Source organism: Rhinatrema bivittatum, chromosome 1 (genome assembly GCF_901001135.1).
Source record: "Rhinatrema bivittatum chromosome 1, aRhiBiv1.1, whole genome shotgun sequence".
NCBI lineage: Eukaryota > Metazoa > Chordata > Amphibia > Gymnophiona > Rhinatrematidae > Rhinatrema > Rhinatrema bivittatum.
Window position 1 is genome coordinate 677765832 of NC_042615.1, and position 17557 is coordinate 677783388.

General features: G+C 41.0%; 1 protein-coding gene across 10 annotated transcripts in view; it reads right to left on the minus strand.

The window, feature by feature from the left end:
• ATG10 (autophagy related 10) overlaps window positions 1-17557 on the minus strand; it is a 599909-nt gene that overhangs the window by 459795 nt on the left and 122557 nt on the right. For all 10 annotated transcript variants that reach the window (XM_029573980.1, XM_029573954.1, XM_029573973.1 and 7 more), the window contains exon 3: window positions 5176-5301. In XM_029573980.1, coding sequence (XP_029429840.1) covers window positions 5176-5301 — 126 coding nt within the window. The remainder of the gene's footprint in view (window positions 1-5175; window positions 5302-17557) is intronic.

The following is a 17557-nucleotide window of genomic DNA, read 5'->3' on the forward strand; positions in this document are numbered from 1 at the left end:
CAGCTGCCAGGCTGACCGTGCACATGAAAGGGGGAGCAACTCTAATCCCACCCTGCAAGCATGGAAAGCAGCATGTGAGACAGAGTGAAATGTGGGGACAGGGAGACTGAAGGGGAGAAGCCGAGACAAAGCAGGAAGGGTGGCTGGAAAGGGTGAAGCACAGACAGACAGCAGTAGAAGGAAGAAGTAGAGACAGCACAAAGGAGAAATAGAGAGAGGGAGAAAAGGGGATCTAATAGTGAGGTCTAGAAGAAGGATTAACAGTGGGAGATGGAGATGCCTGGAGGAAGGAAGACAGAGGAGTACAAGACAGCTGGCAGATAGAGAAAGATGGAAATGTACAGGGCTTGAAGAGGGGTGAGAGATGGAGGGTTGGATGAAGGGAAAAGAGACGGAGAGCTAGAAGGGGCAATGTAAATAAAATATGGAGATGAGAAAGGGGAATTTGGAATGGAGAGATAAAGGAAAGAGAATTTCTTGAGTTCATTATGATTTGCTTTTATGGTTATTGCTCTGATGCTTGTAGCATTATGCTTTTTTTGCTGTAAATTGCTGAGGGTTCCATATGGGTGATTATGAAATGTGATTAATTAACTAAATAAATAACTTTATAGGAAGCTGGTCCATCCTGTAAGATGAAGTGTCTAAAAGGTAAATTGCTTCCCTTTTCCTATAATTATTCACAACAGTATATACTTCACTATGAAGTCTCCTATCAGAATGTATTTAATGTTTCCTTTGGGTGCTTCTCTCTCTTGAAATGTCATTAATTAATTATTTATTTAGCATGTTTTGTATACCGTGTATTCGGTTTTGCCATCATAGCGGTTTACAGGAGAAAAATATTAGGAGAGTATCATTAGAGTTTTAACAAAGAATTTAATTGATAAAGATGGGAAACATTGGGGAAGTAGTAGTGGGGGTTAGTTTTATATAGGAAAAAAAGTTCTTAGATAACTATTGTAGATTTTGTGGTTGTGTTGATCTTTCATGGGCTGATAGGGTGGTGTCTCTGTTTTCTTGGTGTTGTCTGGTTGGGAGTCTGCTGGTGTTGGTGGTTAAGTTCATCTGAGAAAGCTCTGGTAAAACGCCAGGTTTTTCAGTCTTTTTTGAATGTTTTGGTGTCAAATTAAGTTCCTAGATTGTGGGGTAAAGAGTTCCATAGAGATGGGCTGGCGATGGATATAGCTCTCTCTCAGGTTGATACTAGATGCGTGATTTTTGCGTGAGGAATTTTAAGGAGGCCTTTATTCATTGAGCAAAGGTTCCTTTTTGGAGCATGTAGTTCAATGTGTTCAGTTAGCCAGTAGTTTTGTTGTCCTGTGATTATTTTGTGAAGGATTGATAAAACTTTGTATTCTATTCTGTATTTAATTGGGAGCCAGTGCAAGGATATGAGAGAAGGTGTAATGTGTTCTTGTTTCTTGGTTCCTGTAAGAATCCTGGCGGCTGCGTTCTGCAGTATTTGGAGTGGACGGATGGTGGTAAAAGGGAGGCCAAGGAGTAGGGCATTGCAGTAGTCTAGGTTTGTAAATAGTAGTAGTTGCAGGACTGTTCTAAAATCATTTTGTGTGAGGAAGGGTTTGAGACGTCTGAGTGTCAGTAATTTGTGATAACCTTCTTTGATTTTATTTGTTATATGGGTTTTGAAAGATAATTCTTTGTCAATTGTAATTCCAAGGTTTCTAGCATGGTCAACAGGAGAGTTTTCTGTTTTGAGTGGTTGTCTGGGTGAGTCATAAATTTTTTGTCAAGGATGATTAATTCAGTTTTCTTGATCTTAAGAACATAAGAAAATGCCATACTGGGTCAGACCAAGGGTCCATCAAGCCCAGCATCCTGTTTCCAACAGTGGCCAATCCAGGCCATAAGAACCTGGCAAGTACCCAAAAATGAAGTCTGTTCCATGCTACTGTTGCTAGTAATAGCAGTGGCTATTCTCTAAGGGGGTAATTTTCAAAGGAGTTACATGCATAAATGTAACTACTATTGTAGCAATTTTCAAAAGCCATTTACTCACGTAAAGTGCACTTATGCGAATAAATCCTATGGACGATTCAATGGCATATATTGTAGCAATTTTCAAAAGCCCACTTACTCGAGTAGAGTGCATTTACACGTGTAAAACCCAGTTTTACGCATGTAAATGCTTTTTAAAATCAGACCCACAGTGAACTTAATAGCAGGTAATGGACTTCTCTTCCAAGAACTTATCCAATCCTTTTTTAAACACAGCTATACTAACTGCACTAACCACATCCTCTGGTAACAAATACCAGAGTTTTATTGTGCGTTGAGTAAAAAAGAACTTTCTTCGATTAGTTTTAAATGTGCCACATGCTAACTTCATGGAGTGCCCCCTAGCTTTCTATATCCGAAAGAGTAAATAACCGATTCACATCTACCCGTTCTAGACCTCTCATGATTTTAAACATCCTTATCATATTCCCCCTCAGCCGTCTCTCCAAGATGAAAAGTCCTAACCTCTTTAGTCTTTCTTCATAGGGGAACTGTTCCATTCCCCTTATTTTGGTAGCCCTTCTCTGTACCTTCTCCATCACAATTATATCTTTTTTGAGATGCGGCGACCAGAATTGTACACAGTATTCAAGTTGCCGTCTCACCATGGAGCGATACAGAGGCATTATGACATTTTCCGTTTTATTCACCATTCCCTTTCTAATAATTCCCAACATTCTGTTTGCTTTTTTTGACTGCCGCAGCACACTGAACCGACGATTTCAATGTGTTATCTACTATGATGCCTAGATCTTTTTCTTGGGTTGTAGCACCTAATATGGAACCCAACATTGTGTAATTATAGCATGGGTTATTTTTCCCTATATGCATCACCTTGCACTTATCCATATTAAATTTCATCTGCCATTTGGATGACCAATTTTCCAGTCTCACAAGGTCTTCCTGCAATTTATCACAATCCGCTTGTGATTTAACTACTCTGAACAATTTTGTGTCATCTGCAAATTTGATTATCTCACTCGTCGTATTTCTTTCCAGATCATTTATAAATATATTGAAAAGTAAGGGTCCCAATACAGATCCCTGAGGCACTCCACTGTCCACTCCCTTCCACTGAGAAAATTGTCCATTTAATCCTACTCTCTGTTTCCTGTCTTTTAGCCAGTTTGCAATCCACGAAAGGACATCGCCACCTATCCCATGACTGTTTACTTTTCCTAGAAGCCTCTCATGAGGAACTTTGTCAAACGCCTTCTGAAAATCCAAGTATACTACATCTACCGGTTCACCTTTATCCACATGTTTATTAACTCCTTCAAAAAAGTGAAGCAGATTTGTGAGGCAAGACTTGCCCTGGGTAAAGCCATGCTGACTTTGTTCCATTAAACCATGTCTTTCTATATGTTCTGTGATTTTGATGTTTAGAACACTTTCCACTATTTTTCCTGGCACTGAAGTCAGGCTAACCGGTCTGTAGTTTCCCGGATCGCCCCTGGCGCCCTTTTTAAATATTGGGGTTACATTTTGTATCCTCCGGTCTTCAGGTACAATGGATGATTTTAATGATAGGTTACAAATTTTTACTAATAGGTCTGAAATTTCATTTTTAGTTCCTTCAGAACTCTGGGGTGTATACCATCCGGTCCAGGTGATTTACTACTCTTCAGTTTGTCAATCAGGCCTACCACATTGTCTAGGTTCACCGTGATTTGATTCAGTCCATCTGAATCATTACCCATGAAAACCTTCTCCATTACGGGTACCTCCCCAACATCCTCTTCAGTAAACACCGAAGCAAAGAAATCATTTAATCTTTCCGCGATGGCCTTATCTTCTCTAAGTGCCCCTTTAACCCCTCGATCATCTAACGGTCCAACTGACTCCCTCACAGGCTTTCTACTTCGGATATATTTAAAAACGTTTTTACTGTGAGTTTTTGGCTATACAGCCAACTTCTTTTCAAATTCTCTCTTAGCCTGTCATCAATGTCTTACATTTAACTTGCCAACGTTTATGCTTTATCCTATTTTCTTCTGTTGGTTCCTTCTTCCAATTTTTGAATGAAGAACTTTTGGCTAAAATAGCTTCTTTCACCTCCCCTTTTAACCATGCCGGTAATCGTTTTGCCTTCTTTCCACCTTTCTTAATGTGTGGAATACATCTAGACTGTGCTTCTAGAATGGTATTTTTTTTTTTTTTAAATGACCACGCCTCTTGGACATTTTTTTACTTTTGTAGCTGCTCCTTTCAGTTTTTTCTAACAATTTTTATCATTTTATCAAAGTTTCCCTTTTCAAAGTTTAGCACGAGAGCCTTGGATTTGCACACTGTTCCTCTTCCAGTCATTAAATCAAATTAGATCATATTAGTGACCTAACTGACTCTCTCACAGGCTTTTTTTTTTTATTTCAAATGTACTTGAAAAATATTTTATTATTTTTCCCTCACTGGCAAGCTTTTTCCTCAAAGTCTTTCTTGGCCTGTCAAACTATTGTTTTATATCTAACTTGCTAGTGCTTATGCTCTTGGCTATTTTCATCATTTGGATCTGCTTTCCATTTTTTGAATGATGCTCTTTTAGCTTTAATTGTCTCCTTTACTTCACCATTAAACCATGCTGGCAGTTGTTTGGTCTTCCTGCGACTGTTTTTAATGAATGGAATACATTTTACCTGGGTTTCCAAAATGGTATTTTTAAACAATGCCCATGCTTCATGCAAACTTAATTCTTGCAACCACTCCTTTTAGTTTTTTTCTGATTTTCTCATTCTATCATAGTCTCCCCCTTTTTAAAGTCATATACTACTTTAGTAGTCTTACTTAATGACCTCCCTCCAGCGAGTATGTCAAATTTGATTGCATTATGATTGCTATTGATCAGTAGCCTCACCACTATAACCCCTCACACCAGGTTCCACAGAGGAATAGATCTACAGTAGCTGCCCCTCTTTTAGATTCTAGGACTAGCTGCCCCATGATGCTGAGTTCTATAAAGCATCTCTCTCTTGATTTAAAATTGTTTTTTTAAAATGCACTGGAGACTAGGATATAATAATTGGGTTACCACTTTTTACTTTCTTTTAACTTCAAGTGCAAATCTGGAAATATTAGATTACACCATGTTAAGAAAAATATTTTAGGCATGAGATTCCTGAAATACAGCTGAATTCTTTCTGAAATAATAAATCTCTGTACCTTCAGATTTTTCCACTCCCAGCCATCTCCTATTTTTTGAGAATGCTTGATGAAGTCTGCACAGTGCTGCTTAAATTTCTTCTCTCCCAGGAAGAAGTCATTGTCTGCTTCTCTGTCAGGTGACATCTGAACAAAAACACAATGTTCATTCTAAAAGTCGCCAAGTATAACCCAAAACAAATTGCCAGTGATTTTTACATATTGTCTGAAACACATACCATATAAACAGAATCTCAGAATATAATTTGTCTCATTTCCTGCTAACCCTTCATAAACCCCTAGTAACTGTCCCATGCCTTACAGATCCTTTGCTGGCAAAGATCTAGATCAGAAGCTTCCTTTAAACTAAGCCAGTTATAGTTGCTCTACCTGAAAGCCCTCCTTCCTCAGACATTAGAATGTATAAAATAGACAATGAGTTTGGACCACCACTAATCCCCGATATAGAGAGAAATCCTATTCCACAGTACTTAATACAATCAAGCCCCATTACACAACCCAGTAATCATGGGATTAACCCCACAGAAAGAAGTGCTCCATGAAACATCAGGCTTAACTTGTCAAACTATATATATAGAATCTGGATATTGTTTAATCCTGGTTAGAATAATGTCTACAATTTATATAATGAATATAGCTTATTGTATTTATTATTATCACTATTTTGTTGATTTTTCTTTGATCCTAGGCAATAGTAAAGCAATCGCAACACAGTGTTGACAGGATTTCAAGTTTGTTTATTTCATAAATTTATATTCCACACAAATACAAAAGCCCCTGGTCTAGGCAGATTACAGTTTCATACATCAAATATATAATATATATAATCAAAATTTAAAAAAAACAAATATCAATAACAGGATAATACATTACAAAAGTAAACAAGACAAAAAACATATTTCAAGCTTATGTGATTTGAAAAATATCACAGAAAACTAAATGTCACAGGTACCATTATATCAGGTGAGAAATCATTGAAATATGGTAGAAAATCATATCCAGACAACATGAATACTAAAAGCTTAAACAACAATCACATTTTTAATTGATTTTTAGGCTTGTCTATAACAGGGATAATATTCTGAATTTCTAAGGAAAGCCTACCATAAGAACATACGACTTTCCATACTCGGTCAGACCAAGGGTCCATCAAGCCCAGTATCCTGGTTCCAACAGTGGCCAATCCAAATCACAAGTACCTGGCAGGATCCCAAAGGGTAAATCCATTCCAAGCTGCATATCCCAAAAATAAGCAGTGGATTTCTGCATCTCTGCCTTAATTGTTAACTGACTTTTCCTCTAGGAACTTGTCCAAACCTTTTTTAAATGCAGCTACACTAATAGCTTTTACCATATTCTCTGGCAACGAATTCCAGAGCTTGATTATGCAATGAGTAAAAAAATATTTTCCTACCTTTGACAGATAAACTACAACCACAGATCCTGAAGTGATACTGCTCCTGTATAAGTCCCTGATTAGACCTTATTTGGAATATTGTATACAATTCTGGATACTGCACATTCAAAAGGATATAAAACAGGATGGAGTCAATCCAGAGGGTAGCTATTGAAATAGTCAGTGGCCTTCGTTCTAAACCAAATGGGGATTGACAAAAATCTAAACATGTATACCCTAGAGGAAAGGTGAGATAAGGAACATATGACAGAGACATTTAAATATCTCAATGGTTTCCATGCACAGGAGGCAATTGTCTTTCAGTGGAAAGGAGGCTCTAAAATGAGGGGTCATGGGATGAGGTTGAAAGCGAGTAGACTCAGGAGTAAACTTAGGAAATATATTCTTTACAGAAAGAGTGGTGGATGCATGAAACAGCCTCCCAGTGGAGGGTAGAGACAAAAACAGTGTCTGAATTTAAGACAGCGTGGGATAAATAAAGGGGATCTCTGAGGAAGTGATGGGAATTATAAAGCTAAATTAATTGGGTGGATGGGCAGAATAGATGAGCCATATGGCCTTTTTCTGCCATCATGTATCTATGAGAGATCCATGGGCACTTGAAAGGCCTCTGAAGAATGAATCTCCAGTCATTCCTAGGAGAAGTTGTTGAACGTCAGAGAACACCAATGGCAACCATTAGGTGTTAACCACTTATATATCATCTGGATATTGAAGAAAGAAATGGGGAAGTACACTCTAGGTACCAATAAGAACTATGAGGAAAATGGATTAGAAATAAATGCTGAACATCTGGATAAAAAGTATGAAACATGGAGCTTTAATGTATGTCATTTTAATTGAACTACATTCACCCACATTTTCAAATTTGGGAGGGAGCTTCTAAATTACTTTTACAATTGGAAAGGATCAAGAATGGATTAAAAGATGAGCTGTAAGAGCATGCCCTAGGGCGAGTATTGCACTCTCAGGGGGCAAATTTGTTAGTTATTCCTCCACTAAGAAATTATAGACTGATGGTTACTCAATCCAGGGTGTTTTCCTATATAGGGCCAGTCTTATGGAATAGTTTACCAGTTAGGATCCGTGAATAATAAGACATTAAGGCATTTAGAAAAATGCTTAAAACAGCTTTTGTTTGAGGATGCATTTATGTGAAGGGAGTTTATTTGTTTTGATTTTGTATTTTCTGTAATTTTTTATGATTGTTTAAAGTGTAATCTGCCCTGCATACAGTATTGAAGTGGCAGAATATAAGAATTATAAAATAAATAAATAAAAGTTGCATTATACATTACAAAGTCACAAATTTATTGAAGAGGCAAACATGTGAACAGATTTGATTGCACAAGGATTTGTAAATGGTCATTTTCACTATTCCACTTTCAATTGTCAGTAAAGTTGGAAACCACAATCAGCTTGTAGCATGATTATTACTGCTGTATTCAAAAAAACTGTCTTAATGCTCAGGGCCTTGGAGAGAATTATTTGTCCCCCCCAGACAGGGAATTATGAACTCAGAGGGACTTGATGACAGTAAGGAAAGTTTAAACAGCAGAAGCCCTTAAATATAAAGGTCATCCTTGCAGACTTGTATGGGACAATCAGCCCAGGGATTACACGTGCTATCCACCAAAGCCCTAGTACATATACTGTACCAGTCCAGAAAGATGTTAGCACACATATGCTAAATTTCTTTTGTCCATTCATGAAAATGAAGTAAAATGCAAATTAGATCTTAATAGCCACATGGTAATCAGCAGCATATGTGCTCTTCCACACACTATTTAGCACATGACCACTAAGGCCTACAATCTAATACTCACCTCAGAGCAGGCATTAACATCTTAGCCCACACATGATTTAAAGGGCTCAGCTACCTGCATTTATTGTGGGTAAAGGATGGAGATGTGGCTACTGGAGCAGGAAGAGTTAATGGAGATATGGAGAAGAAGAGAGAGGGGAGAACAGGCAGAATTAGAGGAGGACAGAAATTAGAGGAGGACAGGCCCCATATTAGGATGACAAAAGTAGCAGAGAATAGCAATGAGGCAGCCGCAACGGATCTTTAGGCCCAGGACCTAACTTAAGAACTTAAGCTCGATACAAATAAAATGTGTCCTCTATGAGTTAAACAAAGTAGGCACTGGAGACCTTTAGCATAGGCCTTTGCTGACACTGCAGGTCTCTACAGGAAACACATATGGATGCCAAGGGCACAGAAGCTAGGGGAAACCCTCCTTATGTACTATTGAAGAGTATCGCCAGACTTGCTCATGATCTTTAACACATTTTCCTACATATCTCTTTAGAAAGGAAGACGACAAACATACATTTTAGAACTGATTTAAAAAAAAATCTAGTTTTGTTTACACCATTCAAATGTATTCTCAAATAAAAGATTAATAGATGGCAAATGTTTTTCTAATGTACACTTCACAAATGTACAAGGGTCAATGTTGTAACTATCTATAATAAAGGGCCATCCAATGAGTTTCTATAGAATGCCATCAATATGCACAAACAAGGTTGCAGTGGAAAGATCAAGAGGTTGCACTGAATCCTCCATCAAGACAGTTAAGCTGCAAATCCCTCACAGAATGCATAGAGTTGGGAACTATGAGAAATGATCAGAAGGCAGCCTTTTCCCACCAAACTCAGAAGTCCCTCTCCAGTTTTTCCACCTCTGGCACGTGGGTCTTTAAAACATGGATGGAATGAATACAGTGGAACAGGTGGGAATGAAACTGGTGGATGAGGCACACAATGGTACTGGTTGCCTGAAATCTGTTGACTGGTATATGATGATGGCCACTATTCTCATGGATGTGTTTAGTCTGTCCAAAAGCCATTGCAGGCATTTTGAGTTTTGAGCTGAAGAGTGATCTGGTCTTCTATGGCAGTTTTGGGGTTACCAATTATTTTGTTTTAAAACAAAATTGTTTTCTTAGAGCTTTGAGGCTCTCACCAATGTTGTTAACATTCAGCTTTTGCAGTCCCAACATCACAGAGTACTCCTGCAGGAAGGAGAGTGAGATGATAGTGCCCTACTGACTCAGGGCTGCCACATTCCTCCAGTCAACAATGGGATGGATCTGATAGGACCTGAGTGAGGCACTATCTGAAGACAGCTATTTTCCTCTTTCCACTCTCTCCAAGGTGAGTGTTATCCTAAGTACTTTGAAAGCATCAGATTGTTACTCAACATAAACCTGTACCAACAACAAACTTTTCATTCACCAAGCCCTACTGGTTGGCTAAAGGAATAAAATGGCAGGGTCAGCTGTATATATAGATAAATCACACCAAATTAATTGTATTTCTGGTTGTGTGGAAATGAATATATTGAATGTTTTAAATGTTATACATTTAAAACACAAATGTTTTAAATGTTATACATTGCCTTGGGAACAAATTTTTGTTTTACTGCTATACATAAATATTGAAACAAATCAATAATTGCTAAGCCAAAAACATTGGTCTACTCTAGACAATAAGATGTCTGAAGGTTTTGGCCTAATATCTCCTCTTTTCTTTTCCATCTCAATCAAAACTAGTCCTGGGATCCTGGCACCATAAGCCTTCAATCAAACTACTTAGGAAATGTTTGCCCTATGTTAATAGACTCTCCCACAGCTCCTTGTCTGGCCATTGCATCAGTGCAATTCCTAGTCTAGTCATGAGGCCTGGATCTATGCAACAGGCCTCCTTCTAGCTCTAAATCCAACCACTAAGTATCACCCTTACTGATTACCACAACTCCCCACCTCCCAGGAGGCTGTGAATGCTGACCCTACAACATCTCAAGTCCTGGCCAAGCTGGGGTGTGGAAGACCCAATTCAGGAATCTAACTGGGCTGGCCCAGTATTTGTTTTAAAACCATACAAACTAATCCTCTTTTCCTTCCATACGAAAATATTTTTATCCTGAACTAGTGCATCCAGTTATTGATAAGATAAGGGCTAGACTAAACAGGATTTCTTTTACTAGAGTATGTGCTACTGCCAATTTTCACCTGTTAAGAAGGGTTCAAAGCAACTAGCCTCTGCATTGGAGGTTGCCATGAATAATGATTTTATGGGGGTTTCACCCTATATGAACTTTCTAAGACTGAATAGTGTCTTTTTACATGGCAAAGCAGAAAGTCTTCTGAAAACTAGTTTCCTATAGAGAAACTTCTGCCATACAGATGTAAGAAATACTAAACTGGGACAGACCACTGGTTAATTAATCCCAGAATTCTGTCTCCAGCAGCAGTCAATTGAAGTCACTTGGAATCACCCAGCAATTCTTAAAGGGAGACTCCATTTCCTCTTGCTCACTTCCAGAAGTAAAAGGTATCAATCCTCAAGCGTACCTGGCTAATAATTGTTAATGGACCCATCCTCCAGAAACTTGACCAGACTATTTCTAAATGTATATATAACTGACCTTGACTGCATTCTTCAGCAACAAATTCCCAAAAAATACTTTTATAAATGTGTTTAAATTTGCTACTAGTTAGTTTAATGGAGAGTCCCCTTACTTCTAATTCTATCTGAAAGGATACATAAGAAAGGATACATAAATGTTTCCTATTAAACCTGTTCCATATTACTTATGATTTTATACATCTCAATCGCATCCCTTCTCAGTCATCTCGTTTCCAAGCTGAAGAGTCCTAGCCTGTTAAATCTTTATTCAAAACAGTCATTCCATTCTCCATTTTTTTTTTGCCCCTCTCCATAGCTTTTCTAGATCTGATACATCTTATTTGAGATGGGGCAATCAGATCTGCACACAATACTCAAAGGGGCAGATTTTAAAAGCCCTACACACGTAAATCCAGGAGGATTTACACGCATAGGGGGGTTACGCGCACCGGGCCTATTTTCAAAAGGCCCGGCGGCACGCATAAAGCCCCAGGACACGTGTAAGTCCCGGGGCTTGAAAAAATGGGCGGTCCGGTCCGGGGGTGGGGCGGAGGCGTGGCCAGAGGCGCACCGGGCCTATTTTCAAAAGGCCCGGCGGCACGCATAAAGCCCCAGGACACGTGTAAGTCCCGGGGCTTGAAAAAATGGGCGGTCCGGTCCGAGGGTGGGGCGGGGGCGTGGCCAGAGGTTGATCACGTGCCAGCATTTGGCCGGCAGGCGTAACTTGTGAAATAAAGGTACGGGGGGGGTTTCGGGCTGGGGGCAGGACAGGTAGGGAAAAGGAGGGGAAGGTGAGGGGGTGGGAACGGGGAAAGCCAGCTGGTCTCCTCGAGAGCTTGGCGCACACGCAAATTGCACTAGTGTGCACTCACTTGCGCGCGCCAACCTCTGATTTTATAACATGCATGCAGCTACGCACGCACATTATAAAAGCGGGCGTAGATTTGTGCGCGCCACGTAGCGTGCGCAAATGTAGGCCACGCACGTAGGTTTTAAAATCTGCCCCAAAGTGTGGTCGCCCCATGGAGCCATACAGAGGCTTGATGATATAAACAGTTTTGTTTCCAGTGCTTTCCAAATAATTCTAAACACTTTATTTGCTTTTTTTGAATGCAACTGCTGATTTCAATGTACTATCCACAATGAAACCAAGATCCTTTTTCTACGTGGTAATTCCTACTGTGAAACTCAGCATTGCATACATATAGTTACGTTTATTTTTCCTTATGTGCATCACTTTGTACTTGTCCACATTAAACCACTGGGGAAGGGGGAGGTAATTCTGTAAACAATCCACATAAATTAGACCGCAAATTATGTGCATAATTTACCCCAATTGTCAAAGTGAACTTACACACATAGTTCACTTTGAAACTTATCCCACATGCATTTTATTTGCTATTATGAGTGCAGAGGTTTTTCAGGAAATTGTACACGATACTTTTGAAAATGCAAAAATATGCACATAAGTGCAAACCTCTCCCCCACTGCTGCCCCCAGGGATGTCTCTTCTCAGTCTGGGTAAACTTGTGTACATACATGACAGAGATGTGGGAGTTTGTCCTCATATCGAGTAGGCAATTTCATAACAGGACATTTCTGCAACTAAAGCAATGTTTTACCCAAGGAAATGCATTTGAAAATTACCCTCCTCCCCAGTTGCACAAAGTCTTCAGATTTTGTGTCATCTACAAATCTAAACACATCAATCATTGCTCTTTTTTCTAAATCATTAATGAATAATGAACAAGACTGATTCAAGTACAGATTTCTGAGGCACTCAAATCTCTCCAATGGGAAAACTACTTGGGCCTACTCTCTGTTTCCCAGTTACCAATCCATCTACCTACAGTCCTATCCCATGATTTTTTAATTTCCTCAGGAGCCTCTTATGAGGGACTTTATCAAATGCCTCCTGATAATCCAGATACATTACATCAACTGGCTTGCCCTTAACTACATAACTGTATAATTGTATCTATTTAGAATTATAAACCCCTTTTCCATAAGTTTGCTAAAAGTACATTAAAAGTGATACATGTAAAAACAATGTTAAAAAACTTGCCAGTTTTTTTTCATTCATATTTGCATTTCCATTGCTTATACAAGGCAGTTACAACACCAGTACCTTAGAGAAACAATCATATCCTTTGTTAATACCAGCAAAAATGTATAAATAGAACATGCAACCAAAAAAAAATATTGAGAGCAATTGTGCAAAAGAGGAATGAAAAAGGCATGTTCATAGAGGCTAGCAGGAATCAAAACATGGCTATTTCAACAAGCTAGGGCACAGTTTCTTAACGCCTGTGCTAAAAAATAATTTAACTCCTGATGCAGTAAGCTAGCATTGATAAACTCCCAAAGTGGCTGAAAATGTATGCAAAAAACATGCTTAGCATCCATAAAATATGATTTATACATAAAATTTTCTGCACAGAAAAGGCTGGGTACACAGTGTCTTTTGAGCATAAAACATGATTTATGCAGATAAACTTGGTTTATGCATACATAAATCATGATTAATGCACATACAACATGAATTAGGAAAGCACAGTTGCTTACCTGTAACAGGTGTTCTCTTGGACCCGTTTCCATAGAGTGTGGTTGTATTGGGTCATGTATAGCTGGTAGGCTGCAATGCGAGCCACCAGCATAGCCCCTTGGAACATTTTCCTTCCTATGCCATCGAGCTCCCTGTGTTTGCACCCTGGAGGGGCAGAGGCATGTTTGGGAGCATTTAGCCTTCTTCAGCACGGACTCCACAACCGCTGACTGGTGGGAGAGGTGCCTCCGTTCAAAGCCCATGGCCTGTTGCATTAAATAGGTAGCATCAGCCTTCCTGTTTACCAGGGACACAGACACTGGGTGTTCCTACATACGGAGGAGGAGCTCCTTAAAGACGTGGACCGGGACCGCCACAATTTCCTTGGGAGCATCAATGAACTGGAGGACCTCTAGCATCTTGTGATGGGTATCCTCCTCCGACAGGAGCTGGAAGGGAATGGCCTCTGCCATCGCCTTTACGAAGTTGACAAATGACAGGTCTTCGGGCGGGGACCAACGCCGTTCCTCCGGCAGGGAAAACTCTGAGAGGGGGTCGTCGGAATACTCAGAGGATGAGTCCGAAGAGTCATCGCCCCACAGGTTAGAAGGACCCTCCTCCTCGCTGGGGCCCTGATGCCTAGGGCAGGGGCTAGGAGGGGCAGCGGGCCTGGGCCCCAAGGACACCAGAGGCCTCTGGATCACCGATGGCATCGAGGGGCATCGGCCGCAGTACGCTGGGGAGAAACCAGTGGCAGCCCAGGGAACTGCAGACAAGGGTGCCCGGTTCCCGAGGCCTCATCCTCCTTGGAGGACCCGAGAATCAGGATCACTCCGGTGGAGGGTGTCTGTGACCGAGGAGGCATAGAAGGCCTCTCGGGCACTGGTTGCGTTGGTAGGGCGCCACGAAGGACATCCAGATGCTCCAGCAGGGATGCATCATCGATGGCAGAGGCTCAGGCCCCAGTATGAGGGCCGGTAGCACCAGCATCTCGACACTCTGCAACACTTTGAGCACCGCCAACTGCACCCTGCGGTCCAGCTCCTCCTGAAAGTCCTGGGTGGTTAGGACTGATGGAGAACGAGGCAGCGCCGGTGCGTCCTCAGAAGGATCACGAGGTGGCACAGCACCCTGCACCGTTGACGGTGGGGAATGCCCGAGGCTACCGGGGGCACCGGAGGATGGAGCCTCTGGTGGCCGTGCACTTTGATAGCGGCTCGGCAGCTGCTGATGCCACTCCCGAACTGGAACCATGGCGAGACGGTGACCAGTGTCGATGCTTTCTGGATTTCCGGCGCTTGGCCCGGTCTTTCCCCAGCACCAAGGATGATGAGGACCCAGAGGTTAGCAGAAGGGGAAAGACCATCGAGGATCGATCTCCCTCTCCCCAATCTTTGAGGGTACTGGATAGTGGGACCGCCAGGGGAAATGATGGAGACTGTTCCCCGCGGTCCTTGGGCATCAAGGACACCGAAGCAGATTTAGGAGACCCGAAGAGCTTCTCCATTTTATCCAGACACGCTCGATGTCTTTGGGTGTCATGTGGTCACACAAATAGCACCTGCGGACATCATGCAAGGCCCCCAGGCAGAGGATACAGACCTCGTGAGGATCCGTGATGGACATGGTCTGCGGGCACTGGGGGCATCGTCGAAAACCTGACGCCATCGAAAAAAGGCCAGCGCGCGGTCGATGACTAACGGGCACCACAGTGCAGAAGTCGGGAATCGACCGCGAAGAACGAAGGCAAAACAAGGGTACCTACCGAACAGAGGAACCGAATGCGGACCCGATGCAGAAAAAAACCCAAAAAAGTTGCAAAACAATTTCAAGGAGTTGGAGCTCCACCACCGCAAGGCTACTGTACCACGGAAAAGAAGAAATTGAAGGGGGACTTTGCATGGACACGCGGATAGCAGCAGGCCGGGCATGCTCAGTCTGCCAGTCAAAGTTTCTAGAAGCTTTGACAAAAGTTTTCCATGTCAGGCTCCATTGGATGATGTCACCCACATGTGAGGACCACCATCCTGCTTGTCCTAGGAAAACTCTGATTTCTACACATAAAAGTTGTGCTTGCAGAACACGAGTTAGGTGTTAAGTTGCACACACAAAACAAGCTAGAAACAAACTGGATCATACAAGTTGTTCACATAAATGTGGAGTTCAGGACCCAGACATCAAACTCCAGGTTCAGTCCAATAGACTAACATGAGCCTCACAGCATTAAGGAAACCTAAGCACTTCTCTGCATAGAGGAATAATAGCTAATGCCTTGATTAACAAGGGGTTTGCACAGAGGAACACTAATTTGTGCACATATTTTTACTCATGAGTATGTGCGCATATTTGTGTGTGTAAGACTCCTTGCTACATCTAAAGTACAGTTCTACACACCAAAATTTGCTCAGAACCGCACGCCAACATGTGCACGTGGACTAGCACACCTTATTAAATTAGGACCTCTGTTCTTAATAGCTTCCATCTTTTTGCCCAGCAGCAATGTCAGGCTTACTGGTATGTAATTTTCTAGTCACCACTAGAGCTCTTTTTTAAAAAATTGACATTACATTGGCTAATTATTTATTTGTATTTATATGCTGCTAATACCAAGGCCTGAAGTGGCTCACATAAAAACAAATGTAATCTGGATATGTACAGAAAAGACAAGCAAAATAATTCACTCTGGTACATCGTAAAAAAAAAAAAATTTCAGTTGCTGACAGATCTAAATCCCACAGATCTATAATTCACCATCCTTTCCTACCCTCTAACTTTCAAGGACTGTGGCAAATTTTAATGATAGGTTATAAAATTACCAGTAGCTGGCATGCAAATTCATGTTCGAGTTCCTTCAGAATTCCACGATGAAAGCCATCAGGTCTTAGTGATTTGCTACTATCCACCAGTACTTAGCTTGCAGCTGCAGCAGGCAGCAGCAGTGGAAAAGAGGATAGCACAACTGCTGCTTCATCCACTTCACAGGATGTACCACTCAGGAACCTACTGTCTTGCAGGCCATGCCATGAGGTTCATACTACATCTGGAAGCTGGAGCAGGCCGCACCAAAAGGGAAGACAGAACTATGCGTTAGAGGCAAAGCTGAGGTGAGTACTGTCTGGAGGCTGAAGCTGAGTGACTGGCTGACAAGAGCAGGCGCAGAGGTCACAAGAAGTATGAAGAACAGGAGAGTCAGGAATTTAAGATCTGGTGAGGGGATTCAACGAAAAGGGATCAGAGAGGGGCAGAAATGGAAGGCGAGAATCCATGATTGGGTGGGGGTAGAAAGAGGACGAGAAAAAGGAAAAATGACCCAGACTGCAGCGAGAGGACCCAGGATGAAGTGAGTAGGACAAGGCAGGGGAAGAGGAGCCAACTCCATCATTTCTGCCCAGAATACCTAACATTAGCTCTGCCTGAAACAATTACCCTGAATTCCTAAGTAAAAGGCTTCCCAACCTAAAACGACTTCAGTTTTCTTCAGCACTAATATGGTATTCTGCCCTAAATTTAATGCACTTTTACTGTGCAGTAATTAGTAAATACAAAAAAGTCAGTTTATCAATAAATTAAACTATAGGATATATCTGTTCATGTAAGCACTATCAAGTTGTTGAATTTACATGGTTACTTTTTATACCTGACTCTTACTAATACAAAGGTCAAAATTTGATCATTGCCATCTAGTAAGAACCATACATACAGGAAGTGTAACTTTCAAACAACATCACGTGATGGTAAATCCATGCATATATGACTGTGCGGAGGTCCATGCTAGTATTTTAAAACCCGCACATATTATAAAATACATATATCTCTACCCACAACATATGTACATATGCATGCTTATGTGCAAACACATGTAATGCATTGAACACACTCACTTTTCCTACCTAATTAAAAAATATATATGCGCATAAATTTTGCATGCGAAAATAAAATAGGACTTACTCTCTTAAAAACTGATTTATGCCCATGTCAACATATTTTAAAACATGCATGCGTAATTG